The 24,252-nt window shown below is 43.8% G+C and overlaps 1 protein-coding gene across 1 annotated transcript in view; it reads right to left on the bottom strand.

Annotated features, from left to right (window-relative positions):
- Nucleotides 1-24,252, bottom strand: part of LOC126236589 (succinate--CoA ligase [ADP-forming] subunit beta, mitochondrial) — an 86,814-nt gene that overhangs the window by 12,318 nt on the left and 50,244 nt on the right. The window contains exons 7-8 of the mRNA XM_049946009.1: nt 19,036-19,196; nt 3,821-3,940 (exon numbers count right to left, since the gene is read on the bottom strand). Of these exons, the coding sequence (XP_049801966.1) occupies nt 3,821-3,940; nt 19,036-19,196 (281 nt within the window). The remainder of the gene's footprint in view (nt 1-3,820; nt 3,941-19,035; nt 19,197-24,252) is intronic.

Genomic DNA, 24,252 nt, shown 5'->3' with positions numbered 1-24,252 from the left:
GTGTGGAATGATGAATCACGGTACACAATGTGGCGATGTAATGGTAGGGTGTGGGTATGGCGAATGCCCAGTGAATTTCATCTGTCAGCGCATGTAGTGCCAACAGTAAAATACAGGGGCAGTGATGTTATATTGTGGTCATGTTTTTCATGGAGGGGGCTTGCATCCCTTGCTGTTTTGCGTGGCACTGTCACAGCACAGGCCTACACTGATGTTTTAAACACCTTCTTGCTTCCCACTGTTGAAGAGCAATTTGGGGACGACGACTGTATCTTTCAGCACAATCGAGCACCTGTCCATAATGCACAGCCTGTGGCAGAGTGGTTACATGACAATAACATTTATGTAATGGACTGGCCTGCACAGAGTCCTGGCTTGAATCTTATAGAACATCTTTGGGATGTTTTGGAACGCTTTCATGCCAGCCCTCACCGACTGACACTGACACCTCTCCTCAGTGCAGCACTCCATGAAGAATGGGCTGCCATTCCCCAAGAAACCTTCCAGCACCTGATTGAACGTATGCCTGTGAGAGTGGAAGCTGTTATCAAGGCTAAGGGTGGGCCAACACCATACTGAATTCCAGCATTACCAATGGAGGGCGCCACAGACTTTTAAGTCATTTTCAGCCAGGTGATGACGACGATCGGTTTGTGGGACACTCAATTGTGTGGTCTCCAGCACCCGTACAGAGTCCAGCACCCGTACAGAGTCCAGCACCCGTACAGAGTCCAGCACCCGTACAGAGTCCAGCACCCGTACAGAGTCCAGCACCCGTACAGAGTCCAGCACCCGTACAGAGTCCAGCACCCGTACAGAGTCCAGCACCCGTACAGAGTCCCAATTCTTTACACAGTCCAATTCTTTACACAGTCCAATTCTTTACACAGTCCAATTCTTTACACAGTCCAATTCTTTACACAGTCCAATTCTTTACACAGTCCAATTCTTTACACAGTCCAATTCTTTACACAGTCCAATTCTTTACACAGTCCAATTCTTTACACAGTCCAATTCTTTACACAGTCCAATTCTTTACACAGTCCAATTCTTTACACAGTCCAATTCTTTACACAGTCCAATTCTTTACACAGTCCAATAGAGCCACTGTCACGAATGATGATCATGATGATGAAATGATAAGGACAATACAAACACCAAGTCCCTGGGCAGAGATAATCCCCAACCCAGCCGAGTTCAGCAAGGTGTCTGGATACTTTTGATCACATACTGTAGCAGTTAATAACCAGGTGAAGAATATGGTCAAGTTGCTCCAATCTGGGTTGATACTGGTTGTTAAGAGGGTGCTCCTCTGTAAGTGGTTCATGGGTGTGATCAGACAATTAGGGATGTGTGCATATGGCATGGGAAATTGTTTGCAGATTATATATATAGTGAAGGAAATTTCTCTTGTTGCTTAATAGAGGAAAACGAAGAAGAAGAAGAAGAAGAAGAAGAAGAAGAAGAAGAAAAAAAAAACACTGATGATACTGTAACTTCAGTGAAATGTGTCTGGATAAAAGAAGACAAAATTCTGTACACTCAAGGTGGATCCCATATGGAAACAAATTTACTGTAAGGAAATAGTTTGTCAGGCTTATAAGGAATGAGAATGTGGTTCTGGAGTCAGCAGGACACTGGGAGAGGTAATATTTGTTAGTGGCAAATCCACAAACCTGGAGAATTTGGTATACAGAGAACTGGCATGAACAGTGATAAGTCAGGATTCAGGTGGTAGCAGGGTGGAGACGAGAGACTGAAAACAAATTATCTATGTATATAATTTGGCTGCAGTGAATGGGTGGCAGGTGTCTGTCAAAAAGAGCTGAAATTCTTTGTGGGAGTCAAAATGGGTAGCCATGACTGTGGTGGATGCAAAATCATCAGGAAGGAGGGAACTGGAAGCCCTTGATCTTAACGAGGGGAGTGATTGGGGATAGGATATGTACTGGTGGGCAGTGGTACTCCAAGGCAGGAGCAGGATGTCAGACAGTTGATGAAATTTTGTGGGGTGTGCATGGAGTGCTCTTCCAAATGATGGAGGGCAAGTGTTTTTCAATTTGGGAAATAGGGTATAGGTAGTTGGCAATATCATGCAGAGGGGTGGTGGTGGAGGAGGAATGGAGATTTGTTTCTCTAGTGTTAAGTTACTGAGGGACATGAATTGGTGGAATGCTGACAATTTAAAGTTCATTGTGAAAGGAATGTTGACATCAACAGATGAGGAATTATTATGGTTCAGGCCTTGGGGGTGGATAGTAGGAGAGGAATTCAATGGGTTAGGCAGGGTTTAAGGAACAAACAGGATGTGGGACTGGGATTCAACCAGGGATAGAAGAATGATATTCTAGACTGGTAAGACAGATGGAGTAGGGACCCATTTCGGATGATATATCAATACAGGGGGAGAAAGTGGAATGTAAATTACATTGGGGAGAGATAAGTATTGGTATACATTGTAGTGAAATACTGGAGGTAAAACAAGGTGGTAAATGCTGGAGGGAGCAGTAATATTAAGGGAAAGAAAACGTAAGGAAAGATGCAGATGTATAATAAGGGAAATGATGTGCAACACGATGAATGGACATCACCAGGATACAATAGAAAGAAGCCATTTTGGTAAATAAATGAGGCAACAAAAAGTTGGTGGTGCAATATAAATGGAGGAAGATGTAAAAGTAACAATTCATCATACAGTTGAAGTGTTGAGCCATAGATAGCCCATAAACAAGTCTGAAAATGTAGCTCTACATTTTCAACACATCTGTTTTCTGAGCTGGAAACCCCCCCCCCCCCACACACACACAACCCCCCCCCCCCAATTATAACACTACATATACATCGACTAAATGCTTCCCTATATATAGAAACTTAATGATCCTGGACACTCCACTGAAGCTGATTCTTGCATTCCCACAGAAAGCTCTTGGTTCTTGTTGACCAATACCTTCAAGCCCATGGCCTAGCTTTGCATATCAAAGACTTGAACACCACTTCTTTCACTGCCTCACAACCATCATCATCACATTACTGCATAGAAAAACTTACACCTCACATGCTACATCTTTTTGCACAGTTATTTTTCCTTTAGAGGTGAAGATACTCAACACAAACCCATGGTTTGGCCATAGACACACTCATATGACCCATCCACGTCAACTTGCTTGTGGGCCATCTACAAGAAACCATTCTAACCATACAAAATGCCCAACTTTTTTCAGTTTAAGTTCACTGATCATATCTTCATGATATGGAAGCAGCCAAGATACCATATCCTCATTTCTCCAGAACATAAAAGCTTGCTCTCTCATCCACTTCAGCTTGTTCTCCTCAGCCTCTTTTATGCAAACCTGTCCATGTCATGTTCACCAATGATCCACAGTACTTGCATTTGAATAGCTGCCATCCTCTTTGCCCTCTGAAGTCTCTCCCACAGTCTGGCCATCCCATGGGCAATGCACATGCAGCAATGAACAATCGTTTGCCTAGTATGCTGAAGGTTTTACTACGGCCTCCTCAGACAGGAATTACACCCCCCCCCCCCCCTTCCAAACAAACACACACACACACACACACACACACACACACACACACACACACACACAGAAAGCGAAAGACAGAGAGAGAGAGAGAGAGAGAGAGAGAGAGAGAGAGAGAGAGAGAGAGTTAGTTGCAATTCACTCTCCCTTTCTTAGCATTTCTTTGTTAACTTTTATCTCTATTAGTCTCTCACATTTTGTAACTTTTTTTTCCCCTTCTTTGCTCTCTTGTTTCAGTGTAACCTTGACAAATAGTGTGTGTAGATCAGCTTGTTCCATACCTGTAGCCTGCAGATGATAGGAAGTCGAAGATTAAGCTCTTTAGCAGCAGCTATAATACCTTCTGCTATGACATCGCACCTCATTATTCCACCAAAGATGTTGACCAAGATGGCATGAACCTAGAATTAAAATTTTAATCCATCACATCTCACACAATTTTGCACTAACAGAATACATAAAAAGTCAAAAGATCTATCATACTTCTCGAGTTAAAGAAAGAGGAGGGGGGGGGGGGGCGGCATCTTCTTACCAATCGCTGAGACAATTATTGGGTCAATGATGACAAGTGGGAATCAAATTACAATTGTTTGATCTCAAGTTTTCATAAATTTAAATCATTGCAATTTCAAGGGAAAGAGAAATATAGGAAACTGCAAGGAACTGCAAATCCACACAATAGACAGGCGATAAACCATGTACAGGAAAGAAACCTCAAGTAGCACTATTTAAAACTTTTTGAAGCTAGAGATGAAATAAGCATTTAAATTTTTGTCACACCTGCAGTTTACTTGAACTTTGTCAATATCAAGGCTTTAAAGGTGGAACACATGCTCAGTTTGAAGATAACTGGGTTAAATAAAAGAAACCAACTAGAGAGTTACCAGGAGAGAGACATGAAACCAAAGATAACATTAAAACATCTTTGCTAGGTATGGATATGAAACCTATTCTTCCAATAAACAATACTCTTTTACAGTTTGGTTAGAACAGGCATCGCCTGTAGGGGAACAACAATCTTAAGCACATAGTTTCCTTTTCTTGCCAGTTTCAATAGTTGGGTGCAAGAATGATCAGAACTGTGGGAAATAACAATATGTTACAGCAACATCAATTGAAATAAAAGCACAGATTCAATTTACAACACAGTAAGTCACACTTTTGGTGGCCACTGGACACATGTTACATATGTACAACACCAACATCCAATATAAAATGGAGCAAGTTGGCTGTGTGACAGTTAGCATAACCTCTATGGTCAAGTACATTCAAAGATAAACCAGGAAGACATCATTCCTTATTGGATGAGCATAAGAGCCCTAATAAACATACACATTGGTGGGAAGCTACCTCACAGATTGTTGCAATGAAAAACAACCATTTCAGCATAGAAAGGTGGGGAACAAGCAGTACTTTTACGAACATTAACACATCTGAAATACCCAACCAGTTATTTAATAAACCAATGAGGAAGAAAGATGTTTATGATACTGTCAGTGCCATTATGACTGTTCTTAGTACTTGCACTCTTGCTTAAATATGAATAATTTGGTGCATTTTTATACCCATAATATGGAAGTCAACAGATACATTGCAACTAGATGACGCACAAACACAGTACCATACAATGTTGTCACTTGAGGTCATTCCAGTTTATACAGTCACGAGTACACTACAATACTCTTCCATCAAAACAGTCATTGTGTAAGTTATTTAAAATCATTTTACAGTATGTTCAAATTTAGAACCTAGGCACAATCATTACCAAATATATGTGTAGCTACCTACATTTCTATAGATTATACCCTAATGAGCCATAAAATCAAGAGGAATCAAGTCACTACCTATGATTGGCACATTTAACTATGCTTAGTGGACTGATTATACATTAAGTCAAATGGTATTAACAATATAAGTCAAATGGGATTAATAATATGTTGTTAGCACAACATATGTAAATTAATGTCTGTAAAAGTAGCAGGTGAGTAATTTTTCACAACAGGAGCAGGCACGTGGCACACTTCGTAAACATGTAAAGAATAGCTGTCTATATATTACCAAGGTAAACAGGTACATGCAAAATCACAGTTCAATTTAACTAAACAACAATAAAATAAACTTTCATTATATCACTCTGTTGCCACAGACAGGTGTTACTCCACAGCAGTGACCCGGTCAGAGCATTAAACAGTGCAGTTGCATCAGATCAAAGCCAACCAATCATTCATTCAATTACTAATTACCTCTTAGGCAACTGCCTCATTGTGGGACTGTGGTGCTAGCTCGTAATCTTGGTCATTTTCTTGCATGGATCATAAAATTTTCCTCACCTACGTTACTGTTTATTTTATATTACTGCTGCTCACTTGGATGTATGACAACACAATTTATCAATGTTTTAGCTAAAGCAAAGCAATAATGAAGAATAGGTATGGGCTCACAACTGTGAAACAACAATGTCACAGTACAAAACTTATTTGCGTTGCCGCACTTTACACATAGGTTTGCCTGCTCAAGGGTTAAACATATTTTAGTACCTAGTTAAGAATGTCAGCCATACAGTATGTGTATTAACACGCATAAAAGTGGCAGTTGTTTCCCACAGTTTAATTACTCAACTTTTTTGTATTGCATCAATCTCAACTCTGTAGTTTCCAAACAATGTGTGCACCAATAATGCTCTTGCCGTCCTGGTTTATCTTTGAATGTACTTGGCCATTGAGTTAACTGTAACTTTTAACACAGCCAGCTTGCTGCATTTGATGTGTGACATTGGAGCTGTACATACACATTTACATTTAATGTGAGGGCAGTGGCTATTAAGAGTGAGGGTTAATGTGTTGTAAGTTAACTCTTTATTGTATTTTACGCTGTTTTAACACACTGTCATTTGCCACAGTTCTGAAGACATTCTTATCTGATGAGGGTATCTGGTCATAAATGGGAAGTGTACGCGACCTGTGGCTGCTCCACAATTTTATTTGAACAGCACACTGTCAGCCAATTAGTCATCTCACTCAGCCAGTTGTTTTTATCTCACTAATTTTAAATAGAAGTGACTCTTCAGGTATGCTGCACTATTAATTATACCAATTTATTCAGAATGGTATCTATGTGCAATGACCTGAGGATGTCGGTAAGGAGAGCTATGGCCATCTCATATGCAGAAAGCTTGGCAAGGAAGCTAGGTTTTGGTTTTGTTTTGCTTTAGGGCACAAAAAACAACTGGGGTCATACGCGCCCAAGTCAAAACTAGAGAACACGAAGAGAGAGAGGAGTTAAAAACGACCCTACATTAGTCCCTATCGACATAATAGAAGACAGCTAAGAACAGGCATGTGGAAAAAGGGCTAAAAAAGACACCAAACAGGAACGGAGGTCCAAAACTAGAAATTAAATGACCTTTGGTTCAAATGGCTCTGAGCACTATGGGACTTAACATCTAAGGTCATCAGTCCCCTAGAACTTAGAACTACTTAAACCTAACTAACCTAAGGACATCACACACATCCATGCCCGAGGCAGGATTTGAACCTGCGAATGTTGCAGTCGCGCGGTTCCAGATTGAAGCACCTAGAACCAATCAGCCACTCCGGCCAGCTAAATGGCCTTTGCCATATTGCTTTGGTGGATAAAAAAGTAAAACACAGTAGACGGCTTGCGCATCATTTGCTAAAACGGCGATAAATAAAGACGGCAAACCCAAGCGGGAACGTAAATGGTTAGAAAATGGGCATTCCATCATGAAGTGGCAGACAGTTAAACCTTGGGCGCAATGTGTACACAGTGGTGGGGGAGTACCACTTATCAAAGGTGACAATGGCTAAAAAGGCAGTGCCCAATATGCAGCCTAATTAAAATGACCTCCTGGCGGCAAGGCGGAGAGGGGGTCGTCCAAGCCGCTGGGAGAGGCTTAATAAGCCGGAGCTTATTCCAGTGAAGGGAGGACCATTGACGATGCCAAAGGGACACCATCTGACAGACAGTGACACAGAGATCATCGGAGGGAATATAGGTACTCGTGGGCTCAGGTACGAGGACAGCAGCCTTGACAGCAGTGTCAGCAGTATTGTTTTCTGGTAGACAGACATGACCAGGAACCCATAGAAGCATCACACTGGCTCCACCAAGAGTGAGCAAGTGACAGTTTTCCTGGACCTGCTGCTCTAAGGGATGGGTGGTGTACAGCACACACAGACTTTGAAGGGCGCTGAGCGAGTCTGAGCAGAGGACGCAATTGAAAAGGCTGTGTCGCCGCATCTGCTCCGTGGCCTGTTACAAGGCGAAGAGCTCGGCTGTAAATACCGAGTATTGTACTAAAAGCTGATAGCAAACGACATGGGCGCCATCAGTGTATAAGAAAGCAATATCGCGAAGTTCCATGCGAATGTCATGAAACTGAAGGCAATAGAGTTAGGCTGGTGGAGTGTCCTTAGGAAGTGAATGAAGGCCAAGGTTAACATGGGCCGCCTCACAAAGTCAAGGTGGTGAAGGGTTCACACCCATCGGGAAAGTTGACGGTAGTGGGAAAGTTGCAGGTAGTGTGAAGTTAAGCCTCTGTATCAAGTGCCGAAGGCAGACTACAGGAGGTACCAGAGAAGAGGGAAGTGCCCCATACTGAAGATCAAAGGAGTCATCAAAGGAGGTGGCATAGGATAGGTGGCCACGCACGGCAGACAAATGGCGTGCATACCCGCTGAGGAGAAAGTCACGGCAGTAGGACAGTGGTAGTTCAGTGGCTTCAGCATACAGGCTCTCAGCGGGGCTAGTGTAAAAGGCGTCTGTGGCCAAACAATGCCACGATGGCAGATAGTGTTGACATGGTGTAGGGTGGATGTGCAGACGCATAAACAAAGCACCCATAGTAGAGTTTTGAATGGACGAGGGACCGGTACAAATGGAGCAGGGTTGTTCAATTGGAACCCCAGGAAGTACCATTAAGGGCATGTAGGATACTGAGGAACTGTGTACAGCAGGCCGACAGGTAAGAGACATGGGAGGACTAAGAGTATTTCCCATTGAGCATCAGCCCCAGGAATTTTGTAGTTTCAATGAACGGAAGGGCAACAGGCCCAAGATGTAAAGATGGTGGGAGAAACCATTTTCTCCACCAGAAATTCATACAGGCAGTTTTGTCTGTGGAAAAACAAAAGCCATTGTCGATGCTCCAGGAGTAAAGACAAACAAGGCATCGCTGAAGACACCACTCAGTGAGACGGGTCCATGGGGAGAACTGCAATAGATGGCAAAATTGTCAACAAAACAGGAGCCGGCGATGCCCAGCGGGAGACAGGCCATTGTAGGGTTAATGGTGATAGCAAAGAGGACAACACTCACGACAGAACCCTGAGGCACACTGTTTTCCCAGATAAAGTTGTCCAACAAAGCAAAACCCGCATGCACCTTGAAAACTCAATTCCTGAAGGAAACAGGGCAGGAGGCGCCACAGAAGACCCACGTGTAAAGAGTACGGAGGATACCAGTTCTCCAGCAGGTGTCTTAGGCCTTCTCCAAATCGAAAAACATGGCCACAGTCTGGGATTTTCACAGAAAACCATTCACAACATGGGTGGACAAAGCAACGAAATGGTCAACTGCTGAATGCCAAGCTCCAAATTCACATTGTGCATTTGTCAGTAAATTGTGAGACTCAAGCCACCATACCAACCAGACATGAATCAAACATTCCATCACCTTGCATATTTAGCTGGTATGAGATGGGGCGGTAGCTGGAAGGAAGGTTTTTGTCCTTACCGGGCTTAGGTATGGGGATGACTGTGGCTTATGCCAGCACTCGGGAAATGTACCCTCTGCCCAGACGTGGTTGTACGTGTTAAGCAGAAAGTGCTTGCCCGCAAGAGAAAGGTGCTGCAACATCTGAATGTGGATGGTGTCTGGCCCTGGGGTGGAGGATCAGGATGAACTGAGAGCATGATCTAGCTCACTCATAGTAATGGCAGTATTGTAGCACTCACGATTTGGAGAAGAGAAGGGTATCGCCCGAGCCTCCTCCACTTGTTTCCAATGGAGGAATGCAGGGTGATAGTGGGAAGAGCTTGAAACTTCCGCAAAATGGTGGCCCAAGGTGTTGGAGATAGCAATAGGGCCCACAATGACACCATCTGCTACTGTCAGGCCAGAGATTGGGGAATGGATCTTGGTCCTAGAGAGCCATCTGAGGTTGGCCCACACAACGGAGGAAGGGGTGTAACTGTTAAAAGGACTAGTGAATGAAATCCAGCTAACTATTTTGCTATCACAAAGAACGTGACAACACTCTGCACACATCTGTTTATAATGAATGCAGTTCACCACCACCACAGGATGACATTAAAAACGCGGAGAGCACGTCTCTGTGCGCGAATTGCTTTGCGGCATGCCCCAGTCCACCAAGGGACTGGGACATGATGTGGTAAAGAGGCAAGTGCAAAGAATGGAACGCTCTGCAGCAGTAAGGATAATGTTTTTGAGATATTCCACCTGGGCATCACAACTGGGGAAATCTTGTTCTTCGAAGGTCACCAGGGAGGAGTAAAGCTGCCAGTCAGCCTTAGTAAGCTGCCATTTTGGCATTCATGTTGATGGGGTAGGAGTCAGCAAAAGGATAAAACACGGGAAATGGTTGCTTGAGTAGGTGTCAGAAAGAATGGACCACCCAAGACAATGGGAAAGCTGGGCAGTGCAGAAGGATAGGTCCAAAGGGGAATAGGTGTGGGAGGAGTCAGAATGGAAAGTGGGTGCTCCAGTGTTGGTTAAGGTCAGCCAAGAGGGCTCCTCTCTGACAGGGAGAACCCCAAAAGGCAATGATGTGCATTAACGTCACCGAGTAGCAAAAATGGGGGAGGTAGTGGCCCAATAAGCTGAAGGAAGTCTGCCCTGGTGACACTGAATGACAGAGGGACATAAATGGTATAGAGGAAAAAAGTGAGGTGGGGAAGGAAAAGGACAACTGCAACAGCTCGAAGATGGGTAGTCCAGGAGATGGGTTGACTATGAATGTCATCTCATATGAGAAGCACCACGCCCCCAAGAGATGGAATGCCGACCTCAGGGGGAAGGGGAAGGGGGGAAAATCGATAAGTAATGTGGAAGCTCAAAGCGATTGTGAGGGTGCAATTTCATTTCCTGAAGGCAGAGTAGAAGGGGATGGTGTGATGCTAAAAGCAGCCATAAATCCTCTTTGTGGGACCGAAGGCCGAGAACATTACATTAGAGGACAGTCATGGTGAAGAAGAGATGTAGGGTTGTTAACTCAGCTGCTGCTGAGCGACAGCCGGTGGAAAGTTGCAACTGCTGGGCACAGAAGCAGGGGAGGATCCTGCTCCATGGGTTCCACAGAAGCATCAGCTTGCTTGTGCAGTCTGTCCGTGGAGTCCAAAGCTGAAAAACAGTGGGTGGTGCACATCAGCTATACAGAGGCCGTACGGGCTAAAGTACCACGTGGCGACACTGTCTAAGAGGATCTTTGAGTTGGCGAAGGAGATGACCGTTTGCCTTTGGTGGACTACTTTGAGCCTTTCTGGTTAGAGGAAGACTCAGGTGTTGTTTGGCTGGAAGAACGGAGGAAGTCTGCATGGGAGTACTCCTCCTGTCCCTTCCGTCCCACCGGTAGTGTAGCTGGTGGCTTTGCCCCTTGAGGCGAGAGTTTGACAGTCTGTTGCATATCTGGACAGGGGGCGGGGGCGGGGTGGGGTGGGGGATTGGTATGGCGATGCTATCTTGACAGTGGGCGATTTCACAACCTCAGAACTTAATTTGAGGTCGCGTGTCTGCGTGGCCATGTCCTTCATTGAGCGAAGGGTAACAAGAACAGAACTATAGGTGCCAGATGGGAGAACACAGGGTTTGCGACTAGCCAGTAACTTGAGAGCTACTGGGTAAGGCACATTTTCCTTTATCCAGATCTCTTTGACAGCCCGCTCAACTCGATACATGGGACAATGTCGAAAGGAGCTGGCATGGCCGCCATTGCAATTGATACAGTGGGGAGAAGGAGGTGTACAACCACCTCCATGTGCTTCCCTACCACAGGTTACACATTTGGTTGGTTGGTTGATTGGGGTTGAAGGGACCAAACAGCAAGATCATTAGTCCTTTGTTTTGAAGGTGGTCCATTCGGACAGATGTATATCTCAGAGGAGTCATAATAATAAAAGGTAAAAGGCTAAAAATCCTAAAAGTGCAGTCATGTTGTCAATGGTAAAAACAAAAGGAGGGAAGTCCGTAAGTGGGCAACCCCAAGGAGGGAAATATCCCACCTCTGATGCAGTACAGGCAAGACCACCAGCTATTCAAAAGCGTTCAACCGCTAGAGTGTAAAAGGGCGTATTGTGAAAGGAGACTAATCAAATCTAAAAAGCGATAAAAACAGAGTACAAGGGAGAACAAGAGGATCCTGGCCAGGGAGGGGAGTCAGGGATCTCCAAACACAGCTTACAGTGTGAGACACCCCAAACCTCACCACCCTGCCCCTACTCCAAACGGAGATTAAAAACTTTACAACTGAAAATAAAAACCACTTTCACGGAGGAAACTCTGAGCCAGTTCAACCATCCGGGAATCATCCGCCAATATTGAAGGTAAAGTGCAGGGAATTCTGCACTTAGAAAGTACAGCCAAAAGAAGGGGGCATTTCACCAAAATTGACTGTCTAAGTAGGATTTGATATGAAGCCGTAAATCCGCCACAGGAGGGTTTACAGGGAAGGGGGGTGGGGGGGGGGTAAGTGACTGCTCCCCCAACCAAATGATCAGCATGCTCATTACCTGGGATACCCACATGGCCAGGGACCCAAAGGAAGTCAACAGAACAAGCAGCACGAAGATCAGCGAGATGGTCATGGATGGCCGAGAACAAGGGATGGCGGGAAAAACAACAGTCAAGAGCCTGAAGGCCACTCACTGAGTCCGTACATGACAAAACGCGGTTAAGTTGGGACTGTTTAATAAAGGTAAGGGCCTGGGAAATTGCCATCAATTCCACAGTAAACACCCCACATGCAGTTGGCAAGAGATGATTTTCCATGTCAACAGAGGATGTGAAGGCATACCCCACGCGATCAGCAGATTTAGAGCCTTTGGTGTAAAACACAACAACATCCCAAAACTCCCATAAAATGCGGAGGAAAAAACAACGGAACACCATCGGGGTTTACGAGAACATCCTATCTTCAGAAGTCTGATATGAGGCAGCCAAGAGAGCTTGTTGTCGAAAAGAAGACCTAGGACACGAAACTGTGGGACCACAGGTAAATGTTATGCATTGAGACAGAGCTCCGGATCGGGGTGGACCGTAGTATGGCGACAGAAGTGGACCATCCATGATTTGAAAGGAGAGAATTTAAATCCGTGTGAGAGGGTCCACGCAGAGGAATGTCGTATAGCACCCTGGAGGTCCCGTCATCGAAGAGAAAATAACCCAAATGCAGAAATCATCCACATCCAGGGGTGACCAAAGGACCGACAGAGGCCACAAGTCCATTTATAGCAATGAGGAAAAGAAGCACACTCAAGACAAAACCCTGTGGGATGCCATTCTCCTGGGTCCATGGGGAACCAAAAAGCGTACCAAACCGAACCCTGAACGACCGATGAAACAAGAACTGGCAAATAAAAACCGGGAGTGGGCCCCGAACACTCCACTCATGAAGTGTAAGTAAGATATGATGGCACCAAGCTGTGTCATAGGCCTTGCGAAGGTCGAAAAATACTGCAACCAAATGGCAGTGCTGGGAAAAAGCCTGCCGAACTGCAGATTCCAAGCGAAGTAAGCGATCGATCGGATGCCACGGGAAGGGGACAATAGATCAAGAGATCCGAGGACCCAACTGAGTCGACAGGCTACCATTCATTCAAGTAATTTGCAAATGTTTGCCAGACTAACTGGCTGATAGCTTTCAACGAACAGGGGGTTCTTACCAGGCTTAAGGACAGGAACCACAACGTTATCCCTCCACTGAGAAGGGAAGTCACCCTGGAGCCAAATACGGTTAAACAGCCAGAGAAGATGTTGCTGTTGTGGAGCACTGAGATGTTGAAGCAGTTGGTTATGAATGGAGTCTGGGCCAGGGGCCGTATCATGAGAAGAAGACAGTATGGAAAGAAGTTCCCATTCAGTAAAAGGTTTGTTATAAGATTCTGACTGACGAGGGTTAAAACATAAGGCGGAAGCTTCGGCCCGCTGTTTTTGGTGAAGGAAAGCAGCCTGATAGGAGGCTGATGCTGTTGCAAAATGGGTCACAAGATGTTCCGCGAGAATCAACGGGTCTGTGCAAAGGCCATCCGGGAGGTGAAGGCCCAGAAGGATAGACTCCTGATAGCAATCTCGGAGAGAACGAAGTGTAGCCCATACCCGTGACATAGGGACAGTATAACCAAGGGTAGAAACAAAGCATTCCAACACATCTGTTTGCTCCAGTTGATTAAGTAAAGAGCTTTAGCGCGAAGGCGTTTAAAGGTAATAAAGTTGGCAACGGATGGGTTCCTCTTAAGGTGTTGCAAAGCTCAACGGCGATCACGGAGGGCAATGGCGATGGCCGTACTCCACCACGGGACTTGCCAGCAGCAAAATGGTCCAGATGAGCGCAGGGTAGCAAGGCTAGCAGCGTGAACAATCGCATCAGACACGCCACGTAGGACGTCATCAATACAACCCGACAAAAAGGGAGAAAAACCGACCTGTGCAGTATATGGAGGCCAATCAATGCATTGGAAAGACCAAAGAGGTAACCTGTCCATCAGGGAGCGAGAGAATCAATGGGAAATGGTCACTATCGCAAAGATCGTTGTGCGGCGACCAGTGTAATGAAGGGAAGGAGAAGAAAGAAAAAGATCAATGGCAGAAAAGGTACCATGACCGGCAATGACATGAGTGGGGGAGCCATTATCAAGAAGGCACAAGTCTTGGTATGCAAGAAACTAAACTATGAGAAGACCTGACTAGATCGAAATGCACTGCCCCACAAGGGAAGATGAGCATTAAAATCCCCGAGGAGGAGGAAGGGAGGGAGGGGGAAGTTGCTGAAGAAGGGCAGTTAAGGCAGCAGGTGTAAGATTCCTGTCAGGAGGGAGATAAATATTGCATATTGTGACCCCAGAGTCCAGGTGGACCCTAACATCAACTGCTTCCAATTCTGTACGGACCAATGTACAAACTCCACCAGAGGCCCGCAGGGGGCCAATCCGATTTCAATAGAAAGCACGGAACCCACGTAGGGTCGGTGAGTGATCATCAGTAAAATGAGATTCCTGCAGAACCACACAAGCTGCAGAGTAAAACGAAATAAGGGATGTCAACTCCGGAAGGTGACAGTAATATCCATTACAATTCCATTGGATAACCACAGAACTATGATTCAAATTGGGGGTGAACAGGCTAAAGCCAGTCATGCCGCCGGGTCACAATCCGTCACTGACAAGGAGAGGGCGACATCCATGAACAGCAGGTCAGAGTCAGGTTGCGAAGGTGGGGGACGGGACCTCTGGTGACACCAGAGGCTCCTTGTCCTGGGACTTATGTTTCTTCTTCTTTTCTGTTTGAGATTGAGGAGGGCTGTGCTGCAAAAAGGAGCCAGCTGCAGATCTGGAATGGAAAGAGAGTGGGCGACCTGGGGGCCCACAGACCGTGGTTCTCATAGTCGCCTTGTGGCAGCAGACCTTTGGCCTGAAAGGTGCTGGGAAGGGGGGGTCCCAGCAGGGGTGCCCTTGACAGGCAGACACCGAAGAAGTGGGACACTTCTCCGGCTGGGGAGGGGGAGCGGCACCTGGAGGGGAGGGTGTGGGAACCGCAGGGGAGGGAAGAGGTTCCGGACTGGGGTAAGGAAGCGGGAGGAAGGGGTGAGGATGTAACTAAAGCATAGCTTGACGTCATTGACACAGGATGAAGATGTGCATACTTCTTACAAGCCTCAGTGTAGGTTAGACGATCGCGGGACTTATACACCTGTATCATCTTTTCTTTCTTATAAGCCGGGCAATCCGGTGAACATGGAGAATGATTGCCATGACAATTAACACACACAACAGGGGGAACACAGGAACTCCCCTCATGGAGGGGACGTCCAAAGTCAGCACAGAGAGGGGTCTGTGAACAACGGGAAGACATGTATCCAAAACGAAGGCACTTAAAACATTTCATAGGTGGTGGGCTGTACAGCTTCACATCACATCGATAAACCATAATCTTGACCTCTTCAGGGAGGGTATCCCCTTCAAAGGCCAGGATAAAGGCAGCAGTATCAATGTGATTGTTCTCTGGGCCCTTTTGAACACGCTGAACAAAGTGAATACCCCGCCGTCCTAGATTGTCCCTTAGTTCCTCATCAGTTTGAAAGATGAGGTCCCTGTGAAAAATTACACCTTGAACCACATTCAAAAATTGGTGGGGGGTAATGGACACAAGAATTGTGCCAAGATGGTCACAGGCATGGAGGGCCGCAGACTGGGCAGCCGAAGCACTTTTCATCAACAACAAACCCGACCACATCTTGCTCAGACAGTCCACTTCGCCAAACTTTTCCTCAATGTGTCCCACAAAAAATAAAGGTTTGGTATTGGTGAAAATCTCTCCCATCAGTCCTGGTGCAAACCAGATAGCGGGGGAAAGGTTTCGCCCCTAGCCAACGAGCCTGACCCTCCTCCCAAGGGGGTAGCCATGGAAGGGAACACCGAAGGGGCAGAAGAAGCAGCATGAAAAGAATCTTTTTCATTCAAAGAGATGGCTGTAGGAGAACAGTCAGAGTTCTGGACCCGTGTGCATTTCATTTGCATAGCGTCCGCCCTGATACCACCCACTCCAATCAGGAGCTCTCCTCACGGATGCCACTCGGCCACAGCAAGGGCCATTTGGCACGACGGCCAGTGCCGAGAGTTCCGATGCTCCAAGATGACAAGCAACCACTCCTAGGCTTACATGAGGTGGTCACAGCTCAGGTATCAGAAGTGTGATCCCTGTGTGTTCAGGGAGCTCAACCAAAAGGGTACATAGCGACCCCACCACATGGGCTGGCTACTGTGCTGGCTATGGACCCTAGCATCAAACAATGACATGAAGGAAAAGATGGAAGGAAAGAGGAGGGCACACGCCGGAGACACTACGTAAGGTGCTCTTCCCCAAATGGCTCGCACTATGGAATAGAAATTTAGTAAAGTATGTCAAACCTCAGAGGGGGACCAGAGAATGCTAAAAGGATGAGGTAATTATGCAACAAAACCAAATTGCAAAGCCAACATAACCAGGAGGATAGCAGGGCCAACATAAACAAGGACACCAAGAGTGGGAGAGGAGAGGGTGGAGGGGAAGGAGCAAGGACAGGACAGGAAAGGAAAGGAAAGGAAAGGAAAGGAAAGGAAAGGAAAGGAAAGGAAAGGAGGGGAAGGGACAGGAAATGCAGCCTGAGAAAGAAGGAAGGCTGCAATAGCTCAGGGCCCCATCCTCACCACACACGGACTCTCAAAAGGACCGTGAGCCCCCTGAGGGGGGGGGGGGGGATACTTTTAGGTGGGTGCCGACAAGATGTTCTAGTGTGGTTGAAACAATGACACTGGTAGCAGCGCATCGAGTTCGGAATGTACGTCCGACCGTGATAATTTCATAGTCTGCTTTGATCTTGGATGGAAGCACCACTCTATCAAAGGTGAGGAAAAGAGTGTCAGTGGGCCCTAAGAAGAAATCTACCTTTTTCATTACACAATGGACGGCAATGACACCCTGTTCAGACAGGTAAGACTGGATTTCGGCCTCAGTTAGACCATCTAGCAGCCTGGTGTAAATTACGCTACAGGAAGAATTCAAAGTTCTATGGGCCTTGACACGAACAGGGTAGCCATGGAGAAGTGAGACAGCAAGCAGTCTCCAAAAGCAAAGTGCCATTCCGTAAACGAGAGCAGGATTTCACAGGGCCGGCAATTGCATCAATACCATTCTGAATAATAAATGGATTGAGTGTGGCAAAGGACTGTCAGTCTTCAGTACATGAGACCATGAGGAACCATGGTGGAGCGGGAAGGGTCTTTGAATCATTAGCCTCATTACGTTTAAGGTTCACAGACATGGATTGGGAAGATGAGTGACTCATTGTGAGAAAATCCCACACGATTGCAAGTATCTCTGATGGCACGATACTTCCAACTGGCGGCTCCCTTCACAAGGAGGCACATCTGCCATAGGTGATTGTTCACACCTCCCGAACACCTGACGGAGGGACCTATCGGCAATTTGGGAAGGTTACAGCTCAGGCAATCACCCCTCCCTAGGCCTGGCCTGTACTAGGGGGTATGTGTGAATCCTACCTGTCGACCCGGAGCTGGGAATTAAGCATTACCAAGTCACCTGTTATGCATCATACGCGTGGGTCAGCCTTCAGGAGTGCATAGGGAGAAATAACAAAAAGAGGAACCTCAAACACTGAAGCAGAGGAATGTGAAGAGACGGGACACAAAGAAAGGAAAAAAGAGAGCAAAAAACAAAGGTGTGACTGTTCTTACATCAGCGACAGACAATGCGAACATTCCCAATAACATCCTAGACATGTTCCCCAAGGGAGGGGAAAAAAAAAAAAAGAGGATAGACATGCAGCACGGAAGGGAAAAAAATACTGCAAAGGCTGGGGCCCAGTGGTAGCCCAGCACGAACCCGCCAGTGTTGCGTGCCCCGGGGGAGGGTGAGGTCACAGGAGCTAGAATACTTTAATTTTGTATTCAAACAGAATGGCTAAAATGAGAAATGAATCTATTGTGCCTTGTAGTTTGGACCTTTGCTGAAATAAGTAGAAGATGTAAGAAGATCAGCTGCTTTCCTACCACATGCTGAGAACCAAATATAGAAAGTATTTTAAAAAGGTAAGATATCATATTTAGAACACATCTAGTTTCACAAGGTGCTTTATGTGAAACCAATATGAAACTGTTTGTTATGAGAGTACTTGCATGCCTTTATAGGATGAGAAACATCAATGGGTGCCTGTGACAGAGAGGTGCCAAATATCTTGGACATCACGAGAAGCTGCTGTGCCCTCTCAGTGAACAGTGGCCACATGCCATTACTTGCTTATAACCTTAGAAACCTCATGTTTGATATACCTACATCGGCCACAACTTTCAGTTTCCTGTGCTGCTTACCTTCATGCACAACCCAAGAGGCTTGTGTTAACTTATGGAACTTTACAGCTATGATGAGCATAGTCGCCCCCCCCCCCCCCCCCGAATGCAGACTTTTATTTTACACCATGCTGAATGTTGCTATAAAGTGAGGCTACCTAGAGAATGTAGAATAGCTTATCTCTCAGTAGCAAAATTTGTGTTACACACTAAATCAGTATAAACAAGAAAAGTTAAGAAAAAATTAACTATGTGTCTGAAATTGTCAATGGATGTAGTTTGACGAGTGAACATAAGATTTTTTGAACTGTGTAAAAATTTCCATTAGATTTTCTTACGTCTAGAAGAGTTATTGCCATTTGAAGAGGACTTTCATATCCAAACAGAAGAGAACTACCGACCTTTGGATCTGCAGTGATGATTTTGAATGCTTCCTTGACTTGCTGTGCTGTTGCCCCCCCTCCAACATCTAGAAAATTTGCTGGTTCACCACCATGTAGTTTAATGATATCCATTGTAGCCATAGCTAATCCAGCACCATTCACCAAACAACCAATATCCCCTGTAAAATAAGATTAAAATTATATATGTCATACATCGTACAATTTATCAAAATGTTTTTGAACTTACAATACTGCTCTTACAAAATCAACACCAAATTTTTCTATCTCTGTGATTCATTGTGAAATGTTAATTTACATTATTTTAATACACAGCTTCTTGCAGAGGTGTACTTCTTTAGTTATATGATACAGCTTTACTCACTTTGAAACAATCTAGTATGTAACAAAAAGTGACTAGAAACATAATTTGACAAGTAATTTGCAGAATGAACTACGCACTTTATTACTGGTAACTTTCATCGATTTAATTTTATTTACAAGACAACAAGGCTGTGAATAGTATCTGGTCCCTTCAGAGAGCTATTTGACTGAATATTATGCTTGATGTTAAATTACAAAATAAAGTGATAAAAATAAAATAGTCTTTAATTCAAAGATCGAAATCTGCTGGTTAAAAGAACCTAGAGTAATTTCAAGATGCAGATATCACAGAAGAAAACATAATAAATTGTCTAGCCTTTACATACTACAAACTAAACAGCGATGTGCGGAGAAGCCTAAATAGAAAACTGACAAGAGATATTCTAAACCACATATGAAAAAAACAGCGATTTCAGAGAGATTTTGTGAGGATAAGAAGAAAGGTATCATAAAACTTACTACAAAGTTTATCCTCACTCCATAAGTGGGTAAAAAGAAGAAGAAGAAGAAGAAAATAAACCTTGTTATATTGTCAGCAAGTGGAAACTGACGCAAACAAATTCCAAGAATCTACTTTGATAACAAAATCTAAGCAACTCTGACAGAACAGCGGCATTACACGTCTCCTGTACAATCATGAGCAAAGAGTATCATGATTTGTATCGTCCTTAAACAATCTCAGCACCATATTTTTTCAAGCCTTATTTATTGCAATAACATTTCTTCTCGTTAGTTAATTTGGTATATAACTAATTTTATTGCTCTTTCTTTCTATTGCTCTGAAATTTCTATTTTTACTGACTGAAAACAAAATTACCTTAGTTGCGTAATGGAAAACAACATCTTTGACTTTCTCCCTACTTATTTGGAGCCTGTTTAATTTTACTTTTATTTAGATAGCTTATTTTATCATACTGTGTATGGCAACAACTCTGTCCCAAACTTTGCCCTTTATTTGAAAGGGTCAACAGAAGAAAGTGGTAACCTAGAAGACTATGTTTTGAGTTACTTTTTGTAATATGTGTGGCTAAATTCAAAGAAATAACAAACACAATAAGATGTGTGCAATAAACAGGATGATCAGATTGGTCCTTACTAAATTAAGCATTAACATTTTCTTCCACTTCATATGGAATGTTACTCTGTATGTCCTGTACTGCATATAGATTAGACTTCGAACTATCTGGCCTCCTTAATATCATAATACTTCTCTCTGAAAATTCATTTATTGTACGTAGCGTACTTTACCAAAGCTTTAGCAACATGGCACTGGCTACAATGCTGTGTGGCCTTTAAATATGTTTTTTGCATCTTTTGTCATCCTGGCAGTCACATTTATAAGGTCCATACTGAACTGTTAATATTGAAATTCTGAGAAACATTCTTCAACAAATGATACTCAGGTGCCCTCTTCCAGCACTCACAAACAACAATGAACACATGTAGATAGCAGCTCTGTTGGCAGCCCTGTGTTCTTTCTTTCTTCAATTGCAATGCCAGACATCCAAAGTGGGTACGTTGTTCAATTGTTGTCTTGTGTGATCCTTTGTGTTTTAATTAAATAGTCCAAAATGAATGATAAAAGAAAGGAAAAAATACCTATTCTGGCTATGGATCCAGAAATTATGTGCTGTAATGCATCTGGATACAGTGGTAGGAGTCAAAGTACTGTGGTTGATTAATGGGGTAGGAAAAGTACTGTAGGAGACTGGAAGAAAAATCAAGCAGAAATTGAAAAATGGAATGTCACCCAAGCTAGTGGAAATGGAATAAAAGGAAGGAAGACAATGCTGAAAAGTAAGCATAAACACGTCGTCGAAGCTTTGTATGTATATAATCATGAACATTTTAAGAGAAAAAGGTTTGCCCATTACTAGGGTGATACTGCAGGAAAAGTATTGCAATTTCAGTGGCAAATGGATAGAGAAAATTAATAATTTACTGACAGTGATTTATGGTGGAAAAAACTATTTGGTATTTGCCAGATTATCAATAGTGGAGAGGCTTCATTTGTTGACAAACAGTCTGTGCTATTGTTTGAACACTACCTTTCAAAGTTAATTGATGAGAACAGAATTTCTGGTGAACAGTTACACAACTGCAATGAGAGTGGTTTAAATTACAACATGCCCCCTATGAAAATGTTTGCTTAAAAAAAAAAGGGGGGGCGGGGGGGAGCTGCTGCACACGAGTACAAGAAAAGCAAGGAATGAGTTACCATATTGCCTTGCAACAATGCAACTGGCAATCACAAGTTTAGGCCTCCCATACACTACACTCACCAAAAGAAAACACAGAAATTCAGAAATCTTTAATGTGTGGTTCCAAAATGAATTCGTATCAGCTGTAGAGAAATATTTGAAAGACAATTTACTGAGGAAAGCTCAGCCACTTCTTGACAATGTGTCTTCACATCCTGCTAGTGACAACCTCACCGATAAAATCATTATTTTTACCATCAAACTGACTGCTCTGTCAGCTGATAGACCAGGGCATCCTTGAAAAGCTAAAGACGAAGTACCACTGCCATCTTCTCAGTGTGTTGATATCGCCAATTCATAATAATGGAGACTGCTAACCATTCTGAAGCATCTGAAGAGATTCTGAACATATAATTTTGAAGGGTTCTGAAAATTCTTTTATACCATGAAGGTGGGCATTTTGACTTTGAAGCTGTGTGTGAAACTGATGTCATAGATGGAAAGGATAATACTGTGTCATTGCTCAAAAATGTACTGGGACATGAGGATGTCAATGCACTGTACATCACAGAATGGATGGCAAATGATGAAGTTGATGAACTAACTGACAACAATACTGTGGAAATGGTTTGGCAGGGGAAGTAACACAAGAGGGAGTGGCAAACTTAGATAGCAGGAGAAATTTCACCCCCCCCCCCCCCCCTACGGAATGGTTCAAGATGACCGAGACAGCACTGTAGTACATTAGTGAGCAGGAGGAAGTAATGCAAGCTGATGCCATCTATTTGCATAAGTGGGGGAATATTGCAGCATGGTAGGGGACTAAGGGAGGGAAACAGTTATCTATCAGAGACTTTTTAAAAACCTCATAGCTGTATGTATCATCTTCTTTGTTGGGTCTGGCTTTTCACATGTGTAATCACACATTCATACTTTACACTGCACATCATTTTATATTTCCTGTAATAATTTTATGAAGAATGTAGCATTTACTTAAACACATATAATTAGGATGTATTGTTTAAGAAGTAAGAAAATGTTAACAAAACTGCATTAGGTATAAAAAAAGGGTGTTTTAAACGGTAGAGCTGAGGCCAGAAGAGAATTTATAGAACTCCTGTCTATCTGGCTTTTGCTATCCAATTTCAACTTCCACAACATTAGTCTGGAGTCTACTCCTTTACCATAGACCTAAATACTTCAGTGTGCCTTCAAAACTCTAATCATAGCTGAATAACACATTTAAATAAGACCCATGACGGCTGTAAATATGCAGTACTTTTAAGCTGTAATTGAAGACACTTCATTCCTGATCAATATTACTAAGGAATATAAAAGCCAGTTTAATATTTCTTTTTTTCCCTTTCACCACTGCAGAGTAAGTCTAGAACAAGCAGTTCACCAAACCCGCCTGCATTAGTTATCCAAACATGCACACAAACTTTTCCAGAGTATTAGATCAACTGGATGTTGAACTTTTAACACTACGATCACACTGAAATAAACAATCAATATCACTATTATGAAAATAGCTGTAAGCGCCGAGTTTCTTGTAAAAAGATGCAGAATAATATCTCCTGAGCCCAGAGCCGTAATTCTTCCAATTAGATCAGCACCTATTTAAGTTCCACTACAACAAAGAAGTCCCTGTGGGAGCCCTTGATTAGCGAAGGTTGTCCTTGTCATTCTCCCTTTGCGGTGGTTTAGCTGAGAGGTCAATGGAAATATTAGATGGTGCGCATCTATCTGGTTCCTCCATGGTGGGTGATATCCTAGACAGTAAAATCACCATCAGCAAAGATTAAACTGCCACTTTCTTTGATTTCAAACAATGTTCGGGTCACATTTTCCTAACTTATGGGAGGAGTTGCTTGCAAAGGTAAAGAGGACAGCTTCGTGGGCTTCTGATGGTGTGCACTGATATGTGACTGAGGATCCAAGACTTTTGCTGATGGCTTCCAAATGATTTTGGGATCAAGTATAGCTTTACCCCCCACTAGTACATCGACTAGTGTACATACTCGTGCTTTAATCTGCGGCCTGGGGTTGTGTGGAGACATCACAATTAGTGACTGGCTTCTTAAGGGCCAACACAAAAAAAGTAGCGAACACTGGAAATTGCAAAAGCTTTTTTAGCTTCATCACAGGGTATGTGTCTTGTGACTTTCAACGCCTTATAGTTTTCTGTCCCATTACAAACCATAGTGGTACGACCAAATCTGACACCTGAAGCATCACATTCTGTGGGGAACAAACAGTCTAACCTTATGATGGATACAGGCTGAAAGAATAGGTTCAGGTAATTCTGGAATGTTGAACATTAGTTATAATGTTGTAATTTTTTCAAATGTGCCACTGATTCTCCTCCCACATTTCTACACTTCCATGACACCCGTACTTTTCCATTCTTCTGGCAAATCCTCAGGTTTCACCCCCATTATATCGGGGCAGGTAAACATGCCTCTACAGAAGTTAAGGGTATTCTGCAACTCAGCCACAACAGGGTAGTCATCTAAGGTCTAGCATCCCAGAAGCTTAGATCCACAATATGATGAGGGAGGTTCAACTAGAAATGTTGCAGTATGAAGTCATTTAAATCTTTTTAAGGACCCAGCAATAAGCTCTAATGCCTTGTGAATATAAAAAGGTAAAA

Source organism: Schistocerca nitens, chromosome 2 (genome assembly GCF_023898315.1).
Source record: "Schistocerca nitens isolate TAMUIC-IGC-003100 chromosome 2, iqSchNite1.1, whole genome shotgun sequence".
In the NCBI taxonomy this organism is placed as follows: domain Eukaryota; kingdom Metazoa; phylum Arthropoda; class Insecta; order Orthoptera; family Acrididae; genus Schistocerca; species Schistocerca nitens.
Note: the sequence above shows the minus strand (reverse complement) of the source record. Positions and strands in the feature narration are given on the sequence as shown.